This window comes from Lepisma saccharinum, chromosome 3, assembly GCF_977018435.1.
Source record: "Lepisma saccharinum chromosome 3, izLepSacc3.1, whole genome shotgun sequence".
Classification (NCBI taxonomy): domain Eukaryota; kingdom Metazoa; phylum Arthropoda; class Insecta; order Zygentoma; family Lepismatidae; genus Lepisma; species Lepisma saccharinum.
Genome location: NC_139231.1, coordinates 57,935,296 through 57,949,215, shown reverse-complemented (window position 1 = coordinate 57,949,215; position 13,920 = coordinate 57,935,296). Strand labels below are relative to the sequence as shown.

Sequence of the window (13,920 nt, the reverse complement as noted above, 5' to 3'; positions counted from 1 at the left end):
TATGCTGTGATGTTCTATCTGAAAAACAAAACTTATCAGAAGTAGATTGCTCCTATAGTGCCCGAGTTATAACAATTTACCTCCAAAAATGCAAATTACATATCTTTCGTAAAAAAAAAATATCACATTTTGGCTTATTATTCAACTTGTATGGCACCTAAGAACATGAAACACGTTACGTTCTCTTGAGAAATGTCCATTCTTTGAAAACAATAATAAAATTCGTGCCCTCTACCCAAAATAGCGGGGGAAGTAGGGGCAAAATCCATTTTTTTTCCATTGAAATTCGGGGGTCGTGCCCCCAGCCCCTCTTCCTCGGTCCGGCGTTCTGAATTGTACACGGTTACATGCACTGATGTGTTATCTGAAAAACAAAACTTATCTGAAGTAGATTGCTCCTATAGTGCCCGAGTTATAACAATTTTCCTCCAAAAATGCAAGTTACATATTTTTCATTTAAAAAAATCACATTTTGGCTTATTATTCTACTTGTATAGCACCCAAGAACATGAAACATGTTTCATTCTCTTCAGAAATGTCCATTCTTTGAGAAGAATACTAAAGTTTGCGCCTTCTTCCCAAAATAGTGGGAGATTTTTGTTTTTTCTATTGAAATTCGGGGGTCGCGCCCCCCAAACCCCCTTCCTCGGTTCGGCGTTCTGAATTGTACACGGTTGCATGCTATGATGTTTTAGCTGCAAAACAAAACTTATCCGAAGTAGATTGCTCCCATAGTACCCGAGTTATAACAATTTTCCTCCAAAAATGCAAGTTACATATTTTTCATTTAAAAAAAACACTTTTTGGCTTATTAATCTACTTGTATAGCACCCAAGAACATGAAACATGTTTCATTCTCTTGAGAAATGTCCATTCTTTGAAAAGAATACTAAAGTTTGCGCCTTCTCCCCAAAATAGTGGGAGAAGAGTGGGGCAAACTTCAGATTTTTGTTTTTTCTATTGAAATTCGGGGGTCGAGCCCCCCAAACCCCCTTCCTCGTTCCGGCGTTCTGAATTGTACACGTTTGCATTCGCTTATGTCTTAGCTGCAAAACAAAACTTATCCGAAGTAGATTGCTCGCATAGTGCCCGAGTTATAACAATTTTCTGTTCCCGTGCAGAGTTCCATAACGATATCTTTAAATAAAAAAATTTAAAAAAATCAATGAAGACAAAATTCCCTGACATTTCCCTGACTTTTTTTGACACCTCAAATTCCCTGACTTTTCCCGGTTTTCCAGGTTTTCCAGGTCTGTCGCCACCCTGATAATGGATGTTGTCAATGTTACATTGTTGTAATATAGCAACTTAACTGAAAAAAAGCAGTCTGTTTTATTTTTATTTAAAATTATGAATCCCAAATATCATCAGGTAATTCAAATTCATCATTGTTTTCACAAAGTCTCTTGATGTTTTCTGTTACATTAAATTTTAAAGATGGTGGTTTACTCCATTTGTGAAACAGAAAACTGCATACTGGATCTATGTTACCATTTTCATTATTTAATTTATTCCAGTGTTCTTCTGCAATGAACGAAGCTTCCCAGACATTCAACTCTGTGTTTCCCGTCAATCTTTTTAAAACCCTTCTCTTTTTAATCAAATGCTTCTCTTTGATGATGTGAGTTGACAAACCTGTTCTTGGGTTTAGATTTATAATGTCCAAATCGTGTTCGTGCCATCTTATTGCCAATTTCCTTGCTGTTTGTCCTACATAATCCTTTGACCATGAACATATATTCCCGTGGTTTTCACATCTGGTAGAGAGTTTCTCATTTTGAATTCATTAAATGTACATTCCAAACTTCTTGGTGATTTAAAAACAATTTTGAAATTAAAACTTCTAAAAATTTTTAAAATTTTATGTGAGAATCCATTGTGGAATGGAATGCACACAAATTTCTTTTGAACAGATTTTTCATCTTTGTCTGTTTTTCTCTTTTCCATTCGTTTTCTTGCGACTTGTTTTTTGATTTGGTTTATTCTGTTAGTGTGAAAGCCATTTTCTTTTGCTACATTAAAAAGCCTTTCTTCTTCATTTTTGATATCGTTATTATTAGAACACAGTCTTTATGCTCTGAGGAAAAAATTTAAAAATATGTTATCCATTGTTGTACGCGAATGTTCTGAATTGGCATGGATGTATTTTTCCCCTGCTAATTTTTTTCTATGGACTGATGTTTGAATTGTTGAGTCAGTTGTCTTAATTTGCAGATCAAAGAAAGAAATTAAATTGTTATTCATGGGTTCGCAAGTGAATTTTATGCGACGATGTGATTCATTTAACAATTTAAATACGTCCATGATGGTGTTCTCATTTTTAGCAATAATTAGCACATCATCTACATATTTGATGTAGAGTTTGATATCCGCACCTATCTCATTAACAATTGGAGATTTTATGTAATGAAAGAAAATGCTGTAGATGATTCCGGATATTGGGTTTCCCATTGATAGACCATTACTTTGCTGATAGATTTTGCCATCAAATATAAAGTAATTGTAATTTGCACATACAGTAAACCATCGAACCATTTCCCATGATTCTACTACGTTAACCTTCATCTCAATAAGCCATCTGTGGCACCTTCTATTGGGACACTAGGATATAAATTTTCAACATCAAAACTTGCAAGACGAAATTCATTATTCCAAACAATATTTTTTAGTTTCTGTTTCACTTCATATGCATTTTTAACACTGAATGGTGTTTGTTGTTTAATTATAGCAAGCCTTTAAACTAAATATTTGGATAGTTTGTATGCAGGATGTGTGAAAGTTGCAATGATGGGTCGTATTGGAGTTCCTGGTTTGTGAGTTTTTGGTAGTCCAAAGGCAATCGGCAGTAAAAAAGAAAAAAACAGACAAAGATGAAAAATCTGTTCAAAAGAAATTTGTGTGCATTCCATTCCACAAGGGATTCTCACATAAAATTGCAAAAAATTTTAGAAGTTTTAATTTCAAAATTGTGTTTAAATCACCAAGAAGTTTGGAATGTACATTTAATAAATTCAAAATGAGAAACTCTCTACCAGATGTGGAAACCACAGGAATATAGAATATAAGCTGTTCATGTTCAAAAGATTATGTGGGACAAACAGCAAGGAAAATGGCAATAAGATGGCACGAACATGATTTGGACATTATAAATCTAAACCCAAGAACAGGTTTGTCAACTCACATCATCAAAGAGAAGCATTTGATTAAAAAGAGAAGGGTTTTAAAAAGATTGACGGGAAACACAGAGTTGAATGTCTGGGAAGCTTAGTTCATTGCAGAACAACACTGGAATAAATTAAATAATGAAAATGGTAACATAGATCCAGTATGCAGTTTTCTTTTTCACAAATGGAGTAAACCACCATCTTTAAAATTTAATGTAACAGAAAACATCAAGAGACTTTGTGAAAACAATGATGAATTTGAATTACCTGATGATATTTGGGACTCATAATTTTAAATAAAAATAAAACAGACTGCTTTTTTTCAGTTAAGTTGCTATATTACAACAATGTAACATTGACAACATCCATTATATAATGGATTCTTTTTGTTTAAAAAAAATTACTAACCATTGTTATAACTGTATCTTTAGTCAAAATGAAAATAAATGTCTGATGAAGGGAGCGAGTGTTCTGAAATGTCACAAAGAAAAACTGTTCCCTTATGCTTGTAATAACCGTAAACTACAGGAAAATAATTTTTCTAGTAAATACTTCAAGAGCCATAAATATGAAACCACTTGAACAACTTCGCCAGTTTTTTTTCTATGGGATCTATGGTGTTTGTAGATATGATATTCTTCGCCAGAGTAAATTAACTGGCTTACGAGGAGAGTTTTATATATATGTACAGGGTGTTCCAAAAGTGTGGAAACACCTGAATAAAAATTGAATGACATGATATTTCCAAAAACTAACATTGCAGGTTGATAATAGGGGTGGGGGGAAAATGTTATAGGGCATATGACGATGATGGCCGCCATCTTGAAATCCGACATCTTGAATGCAACTTTAAAAGTTCAAATGGAAACCATGGCGTGTAATACCTCATTTCAATAGGAAATATTCTCACGAGTTAAACGGTGTGCATAATTTTGCTCTAGCACAAACAGGGAAGAAGTTATTAACGTTTTTATGCTTGCTTTATCGTTGCAGGTGACGTAACACAGCATGGGTCTCACGCAGGCAGAACGCATTGAGATCGTATTGATCTCAGGCAAACGAAGCACGAGGGTGATTGCAGACGATTTTAACCACCGTCACCCAGATAGGGTCCCCATCCATTATGGTACCGTCAGTAAAGTGCTTGTAAAATTTCGTGAAACCGGACTGTGGCTGATAAACCAAAATCACGATGGTGCCCCTTCTCATTACGGAAATTGTGTTCGTCAGTAACTGGATGTGCAGTTTCCCAACACTTGGATTGGAAGACGAGGTGCTGCGGAGTGGCCACCACGTTCCCCAGACCTCACTCTGCTGGATTTCTACCTGTGGGAACATGTCAAGGCCATCGTTTACTCCAAGAAAATTCGAGATATTGTTCACCTTAAGCAACGCATCATTGACGCATGTGCCAACATTACTGCAGACACTTTACGCAGGGTTTTGCACGAATGGGTATCAAGACTGGCTTTGACTGTGGAATGTGTTAATTACGAACACAATTTCCAAAGTAAACGATGGCCTTGACATGTTCCCACAGGTAGAAATCCAGCGGAGTGAGGTATGGGGAAATGCATTGTTACTCCACAGCACTGTTATTTATTCCGCAATCATAGTTTGTTTATGCTGGCTGTCTCGCATATCAAATTCACTGCGTGCAACCAAGGTTACAATTCAGTTGCAGGCATTTGCCCTGGTTCGTAGGAAGTGCAGTGTGCTTTATTTTCCGGAAAAAAATACATCTTAATGTTTGTTTTTGTATTTATTTAATTCTGTTTATGTAAAAGTTACAACATTCAACGAAAGAAGTAACAATAGTTGCGTGTATTACACATATAATGCAAATGTAAAATAGTTACGTCGAAATATAAAGATTTACATGCAAATCTTGAGGTAACTATAGCTTTTTTTTTTTAAATGCATCAAATACACAGATTTTGAAGATTTCCTATACATAGAGGCACATATTTTCGGTAAATAAAAAAGCAAAATTTCGGTACAAAAACTGAGTCAATTTCGGATTCAAAAGCGGTAAATAAAATAAAATATCGGTGTTATAGCGGTGAAAAAATGGATGAAAAGTGGTATATAAAAAGACATATTGGTTTTAAAATTGTGAATATAATCCTAAATTTGATTTAAAAACTACACTTATTCCACAGAATTAACATATCACTTCTAATAGCACATTTATGTAGTTATCAGAGTATTAAGTTTATTTCTGTGTAAAGGAGTCCATTTTTGCTTCTCCAATATTAACAGCAGAATTAATCAATTTTCCGGGAATTGCATAACTCTCAGGATAATTCAGACCTCAGAAAGTGTCACGTCGGTGAATAAACCCTGAATTTCGTGTTTAAGAGTTAATTTCGCTTTTTGCAGTTCATTTCGCATTATTTCATGACAAAATATGGTCATAAAATGCACCTCACACCATTCAAAGACATGAAAAATTAACACTACAATGTGTTTTTTCAAATTTAGTTTTTTTTGTCAAAAACGAAATATGCATGCCTCTACCTATACAATATTAAGGAAGTAAATTTATCACAATCATTAGCGATTAACAGCAACTCGATGCTCCTCTGTTTGTTGATCTGGCAACGCTGCGCTCCATTTAACCCATACTGACTTTTAAGGTTGAGACGCTCTATAAACCTTACAAAACTCGTTTAAATGATCTGGGACAGAGGTAAAAACTGCATATGCGCAACGGGACTTTAAAGGTTAATAAAATATCCCTCCCCCCAAAGCAACCCAAGCAAACAAAAAGGGAGGGGAATGGGAGAAAAAGGTGGAAGGGAAAAATGAAGTGTGTTTTTTATATCAAATTTTGTCCTTATTTTTCCAGCTCGTGAACCTTTGAAAAACTTCCAAAACGTTTCCACTCCTAACTGATTTCCCTAATTTTTTCAGCATTTCTAAGTCAGTGTGAATGCTGTGTATGCGGAAAATCTGTACAAGAAAACCTCATTAAAAAGAGGCTTTACATTTAATATAATGCAATGAAGACTCAGGAAAGTGTTGGCCAATTGCCTGCAAATTTCATTATGTTCTGGAAAACACAGATGTAATTATTTTAGAAGCTTTGTAAAAATTAAAAACTCTACAAACTGTAATCACATTTTTGGCAAAGTTTTATACAATTGCAATTTTCATCTGAGTTACTATTGTATAAAATTTTGCACTATTTCATGACTAATTACAGTATAAAAATGTACATCTTGCCTCTTGCAATCATCTAAAATGAACATTACTATGAGGGATCTAACATTTCATGGTTCTGTCAAGACTAACATGCATGAGCAGACGTCAGATGTAGGGACTTCTTCATATCTTACCTGAATAGGTAGGTACTTGTCGATCTTTTCTGCTAACTTTTGTGTGATGCCATCTGAAGTAAATATAGGCACAAAGTCTGGAGAGTCATGTGCACAGAGTCGACACTGCTTCTGTGCCCTGGGTGCTGCATAAGAGTGCTCCTCACAAACAACTTCCACATTTTCAACTGGCAAGCTGCATTCTACCACCTCCGTCTCAATGGTCCCAGGCACATCTTCTGCGATGAAATCGGGGAAATCGTCATCTTGGTTGCCAGATTCTGATAGTGTGTCTGGTGACTTACTTTCCTCTAAGGCATCAATGGAATCTGTATAGATGATGATATATATATATATATCATCCTTCAATTGAATCATTAACAGTGTATCCCAGAAGTTCAGGCACATTTGTCAGTAGTAAAATGGGCATTTATACAAAAAAAAAAAGTCCAAAAAACAGGAATCATCATCTATATTAACAACTAATAACATTTTCAACAGAAAAAGATGTTACCATTGATTTTATAAAACTTGAATATGTATATAAAAGAGAGACTCGTGCATGCACACATTTCAAGACCAATAATATCTAACTAGTAAAACTTCATTGATCCTGACAAAATATTGATTTAATTCACTTTATTATCTGACCATTAACCCTTCATTGGTATACGAGCTCAAGAGTAACACGGTTGGCATACAGTGAGCGTGGTCAATTTTTCAAGTATCTTTTCACATTCATCATATTAAAAATAGTTTATGGATATGTATTGGATATATCACTTGTAAGTTTACATTTTTATGATTTATTACATAACAAAATTATATCTTTGTATTGCAATATTACTGATTACCTATAATGAGACAAATTATCAAGAAAACAATGTTTATAATTCTATTTAGAATTATCGTTTGATATTAACTAACTTGCAAATCATTAGTAATAAATTCAACAGTTTATTACTTGTTGACAAGAGACACATACATTCAACTTCGTAATTTCATCCTGCCCGACGGACCTCGTTATGTAGTAGTTAGCACATCACACTACGATGTTCGAATCCCAGATTGGGCATGGATGTTTGCAAATGTCCATTCATCAATTTCATCATGTCATCCCTTATCCCCATCTTCACATATTAGCCGAAAGTGGCACAAAAAGTGAAGTAAAATAAAGCAAATCAATCAATCAATCATGAAGAGATTTATCTGTGTTGTTATCATTGTCACTTTTCAATGACTCGTCAGCAAAATTATTTTCTTGGCTCTGAGAATCAAACACTCTATCCAGGTCTTCTCCTTTCTCATAATTTGATTCAGCAAACCATGCTCGGAACTGCTGTTCTTCATTTGTAAGGTATTTCATATTTTGAGGCTCATTTAACTAGAGTGCTGATCACAGAAATGACATCCATATTTTACCATCACAACAGGATTTTTCACAATTTCACAATCAAAAATCTCATATTCGCCATTGCATTACATCTATTACCTAACGCATCAAAATAAATTTATGCAACGAAAATTTAGGTTGTTTCCAAATCAATAAGTGACCCTGAAAGTATTTTGAGTGCTGATCACGAAAATGACATTCATTTTTTCTCATCACGTAAGGATTTTTTACATTTTCACAATCAAAATTCTCACATTCGCCATTCCATTACACCTACCTATTACAGAACGCAACAAAATAAATTTAAACATGGGAAATCTCGATTGTTTACAAACCAATAGGTGATTCTGGAAGTATTTTGAATGTTGATCACGCACATGACATCCATTTCCCCCATCACGTCAGATTTTTCACAATTTTACAATCAAAATTCTCATATTATGAATGTTGATGATGGATATGACATAAAAATCTTCCCATGATGTCAAAATTTTTCCCTAGACCAGGATTTTTCTCCACACCATTAAGTTCAATACACTACATTTTAACATTTTGTAAAGGAATTTTTTATTAGGGATTTCAAAAATGGAACTTACGTGATCAAAGCTTACCATTTTCTTTTGAAGATAGAAGACCACCTGTGGATTAAATGCTTCCTATTCTATGTGCATTTATAGTTCAAAATTGGAGGATTTGTATTGTAGAAAACCAATATTTAACCATCTAAACAGAGCCATCTATTGAGGAAATGATGGAAATCCTGATGTAATGGGGGGAAATGAATATCACGTGCATGACCAGCAATCAAAATACTTCCAGAATCACCTATTGGTTTGAACAACCAAAATTTCCCTTGTATAAATTTATTTTGTTGTGTTCTGTAATAGGCTTAATGGAATGGTGAATATGATAATTTTGATTGTGAAATTAAGGCAGTTAATATATTGTATTTTCTGAAAAAACTAGATGTCATGGGTAAAAAAGGATTTAATTTTTGGAATCAGCATGTTGAAAAAAGAGTGGGACTTTCCACCGTCTCTAAGGAATGAGGTAATCTTTTTAATGTGTTGTTTTTGTCCTGTGCTGGTCCCATTACAACCTTGTACTTTTAACCAGTATCAGGGGGCTCTTTACACTCCTCTTTTAACACTCGGGTAAGGATTTTAGATAAGAATATTTCCCAGTATACATCAATGGGTGAAAAGTAGTCATAGGTGTCAACAAACCACAAAAGTTTTATTTTATCACTCACTCATTCTTCCTCATACAATATTATGGCATTGTCTGCATACATCCAATAACTGATAAACCATCATCAGTTTGTGAAATTTTGATGCTTCTGTAAGTGATTTTTTCAAAGGTGACAGTATCATATGTTCAAATAGAGAGCAATATTTTATTTTATTTTAGAATAATCCCAGCGGCAACTAGACCAAAAGAAACAGTTGCACACTATGCATGTTCTTACCTTTCTGTGAAATAACTGATACAATTCGAATATCGGATTCTTGCCATTCTCTTTGAACGTCATCACTACTGTCCTCAGCCACATTTTTTGATGATCGGAGGTTCAGAGAAGGAACACTCTCTAGTTTCACGCTGCAATTGAAAATAAAAACTAAGAATTACGATTTTGTGGCATATGCTTGGCTATAACTTTCTAGAGTTTACAAGTGGCAAATGTAACAAAGAAAAAAGAAGGTTTGCTTTTCAGATAATGATTTTGAAGAGAAGAGCAATGGTAAGAGCAAAACATCAAAAATCCTGTTTTGAAAAGAAACACAAAATGTGAAGTAACATGTAATGTTTATTTTTCATGCTTTTTAAACCGTGAGATACAATTTCCTACTATGTTTTGTCATGAAATGATGTGAAATGAACTGCAAGATGTGGAATATACAAAATTTAGAGTTCATTTACCGACAACAATTTCTGAAGTCTGATTTATCCTGTGAGTTACGCAAAAGCATGGAAAATTGATTGTTGTAAAAATATGAGTTGCAAAAATGCACTCCTTTACACAGGAATAAACTTAATACTCTGATAACTACTGCACTGTACAGCACTGTACTTTTTTGTGTACTAAATATAGTTTTTAAATCAGATTTTGGGTTGTTTTCAACATTATAAAACCAAAAATGCTGCTTTTCATCAAGAAATGAGCACATTTTTGTACTGAAATCTTCATCTTATATTCAGCATAAAAATAAGGCCCTAATGATTTATTTAGCATAAATATGCAGCTCTGATGACACAGTTACAAACTTGAAAACCATTCCTATCCCAAATTAACCACCACCAATACTGATATTTATGCTGCAACAACAGAATAATTTGGGTCATTTTGTGAATTCTAGATCTTTGAGAACACACCATGCCAAAATTTTTAAAAATTTGAAAGATCATGCATTATGGTGTAGGTTAGCCTTTAGCAGACTGAAACCTTTCCTGTATGTTAGCCTTTACGAATGAGAACCTTCCAAACTTGCCATGATGTACATTTTTTTTTTTTTTTTTTTTTGAGAACTAATTGTGGTAGAGAGTTAAAACCAATCTATAAATTTGTGTGCATTAATTAATTTCTTTATTAGCACGAAACTTATGCATTATTGGGTTGGAGGTTTATGCATTTTTAGTGATTGAACACATTACTGCTATTTAGGTTAACCAGTCATTATTATTGAATAATTGTTGTTCAGCAAGGTGACCGTCACTAGAGATTGAAGAGGTACATTTACCATGTACCATATGCTTAAAAAAATCAAGACTATTGTGTGGTTAAGTTGGGTAAATTTTCATGGCCTCTTTGCATTTCTAAAATTGGCTCCACCGACCTAGCACATTACAAGTTCAACTAGACTTTTAACTGTTCTAATTTTCAAGTATCAATATCAGTGTCAGTGGGAATCAATAACTGTAGATAAAATATCATTTTACACTTGCAAAGAGAGAATATATTCACTTTTCATGCATTACAAATGAGAAGCTGCTTCATAGTCTTGGTTCTTGGAGGGATGTTGCATCATCTTGGCCACCAAGATAACTTAACTTAATATTTTTACAAGCAAACACAAGCACCATCATATATATTTATTATTTACACCAAATGTTTATTAAATGCAGGATAAAAACAATACTCATAGATGCTACAAGTTCTTACATATATAGATAAAATGGATACATTACCCAAATTTACGTTGTCCAGGAATTCCAAAGTCTGATGGTTTGAAATGTCTTGAGCATATCCTGTACACAGCATTCATATACGGAGCCCCATGCAGTTGGAACACCTCATCCAAGTCACTTCTCGTACATTTTTCAACCCATTGGCTGCAACTGAAACAGAAAACAATCAATACACAATAAATGTACACTGAGGAATACGAGGGTCACTATTTATATTTTGAGCCTAACAATGCAAAAAACAGGAATTTGGCATTGAAAACTGCTTGATTGTTTTTCGAAGTATTCTCCTAATGGTCAATACACTTTTGCATTCGTTCGAACCATTTGTCAAAGCAGTGTTTCCAATCTTCTTGAGACACCTCCATAATATGGTTTTTGAACGCATCAACGGCGTCTTCCGCCGACGAAAATCGTTGTCCACACAATTTATTCTTGACATTCGGGAACAAGAAGAAGTCATTGGGTGCCAAATCAGGACTGTACGGCGGATGACTCATCAATTCGATTTTTTGACTGTTCATAAAGTCGGTTGTTAGACGAGATGTGTGATGTCTTGATGAAGAATGATCCGACGGCGTTTGTTTGTTTTCCGTATTTGACCGAAGACCTCTGGCAAACAAATTGTTGTGTACCATTCAGAGTTGACCGTTCTACGTTCCTCTAAAGGCACAGTTGCCACATGACCAGTTTTCCTGAAAAAACAGGCGACCATTGTGCTTGGAGCGCGAACAACTTTTGCTGGATTGGGTTCATCTTGAAACACAAATACAGTCGACTGCTGTTTACGTTCCGGCTCATATGCATATATCCATGATTCATCACCTGTTACAATCTTATATACGTCTTTTGAAGCACCACGATTGTATTTATTGAGAATTTGTTTGCACCAATTGACGCGAGCGTCTTTTTGAGTTTTTGTCAAATTGTGTGGGATCCAACGAGAACATACCTTTCTCACAGCTAAATGATCATGTAATATTTTATATATGCTGGTGGAACTAATGCCTATGGTTGCCTCAATCTCACAGTATGTCACATGACGATCTTGCAGTATTAGGTTTTGCACAGCATCAATGTTTTCTTGAACAACAACTGATTTTGGACGACCTTCGCGAATCTCGTCGGTGAACGAATGGTGGCCACGATTAAATTCGTTATACCAGCGTTTCACAGTGGCAAAGGATGGGGCTTCATCGCCAAATGTGGAAGTAAGTTGATCGATGCACTCTTGTCTTGATAATCCACGTCGAAAATCGTAAAAAAACATCGCACGAAAATGTTCACGAGTTAATTCCATTTTATTGTTGTCGCGCAATCTCCAAGGCAACATAAACAACACAAATGAAGCTATTGACAAAACATTTGAAGTACGTTATGGTCAATAATGCCAGACGATTCCGTGCAAACGTCAAATTGCGCCTAACTTCAATCAGTGTTGCCAAGGCTCAAAATATAAATAGTGACCCTCGTACAGTATATTTAATAACAGAGGATAAAATTCTTATTTTCATATGCATAGCTTGGGTATATAACTCCATTTTCAACATTTAATTAGTTTTAAAATTCTGAACTGCTGCACTGCCAGTGACAGGTGTAAGACATTACTGCACTGCATCAGGATTAACTCCCCTTTTACTCACCGATCTTGGAGGATAAAGTTGATCCTCTGAAATTGTCTGCCATTTCTGGTAGTGACAACAAATATTCAGCCAATTTGTGGATTAACTGAGAGATTAACTCTTACTTGTGACTGAATTGACATTGGTGCAAATAGGTATGATGTATTTTTTTATTTATATACAGGGTGTATCACAAGTGATAGCACAAACGGAAACTGTGAAAAGTACACGATAGTAGAAGCAAAAAAGTCTCAGTAAACATAGGGTCGCAAACGAACCATTTGCAAGATAATTGCGAATGTATGCTTATTATCCAACACTGACTTGATTGTTTGTACAAGTCGTTTGTGACATAACTGCGAATGTATGATTATGATCCGACACTGACTTGATTGATTGTACACATCCTCTGCTTGTCACTTTACAAGTGGCGTGCCAGTTATGCCTTCCGTCCTGTTCAGGACGTATGATTTGTATACAATGCCCCCTTTTGGAAGTGTTCAGTTTTCAACAAAGAAACCTCAGAGTGCGCAAGGAGAAAAGTGCTCAAATAATCAACTAACCATACATTTGCGATTATGTTGCAAAACGTGTACAAACAATGAAGTCAGTGGAGTATCAGAAACATACATTCGCAATGATCTTGCAAACGGTTTGTTTGCGACACTATGTTTACACAGACTATTTTGCTTCTACTATCATGTACTTTTCAGTTTCTGTATCTGCGATCACTTATGATACACCCTGTATATTTAGCACATTAAGAGCAAAATCATGTTTCACTGTAAGCAAATTTTGAAAAACAACAATTTTCTTAAGACAGTAACTGATAACAGTGGAACATTGCTTTTACCCTTTTCAGGGGACACACATGAAAAAACAAAAATGTAGGAAAATGTACAATCAAGGAATATAAAATTGAGGTTCCATTGTAGATAAACATCCAAATGTACATGTTATCAGAACCAGTAAATTTTGTAGCTAAACACACACACATGTCAATGAACTGCTGATTTACATTAAAAATCACAAGATATCATACTTAGATTTTTGAAATCAAGAAATGGCATATTTTTCCACAAAATGCCTAAACATTGTAAAAATCACTTGGAGTAATCCAAATCTGATAATTGGTATTATCTAGTAATGTGTATTTGGTAACCAACATTGTGTAAAAATCGTTGTGAGCACAATGAAAACTGTCAATTTGGCAGCATTTCATAAAAGCTGAGAACATC

At 34.7% G+C, this 13,920-nt stretch overlaps 1 protein-coding gene across 11 annotated transcripts in view; it reads right to left on the bottom strand.

Moving 5' to 3' along the window:
• LOC145985065 (uncharacterized) overlaps window positions 1–13,920 on the bottom strand; it is a 353,116-nt gene that overhangs the window by 210,018 nt on the left and 129,178 nt on the right. For all 11 annotated transcript variants that reach the window (XM_083118625.1, XM_083118626.1, XM_083118627.1 and 8 more), the window contains 3 exons: window positions 11,064–11,213; window positions 9,346–9,476; window positions 6,506–6,813 (listed from right to left, as the gene is read on the bottom strand). In XM_083118625.1, coding sequence (XP_082974751.1) covers window positions 6,506–6,813; window positions 9,346–9,476; window positions 11,064–11,213 — 589 coding nt within the window. The remainder of the gene's footprint in view (window positions 1–6,505; window positions 6,814–9,345; window positions 9,477–11,063; window positions 11,214–13,920) is intronic.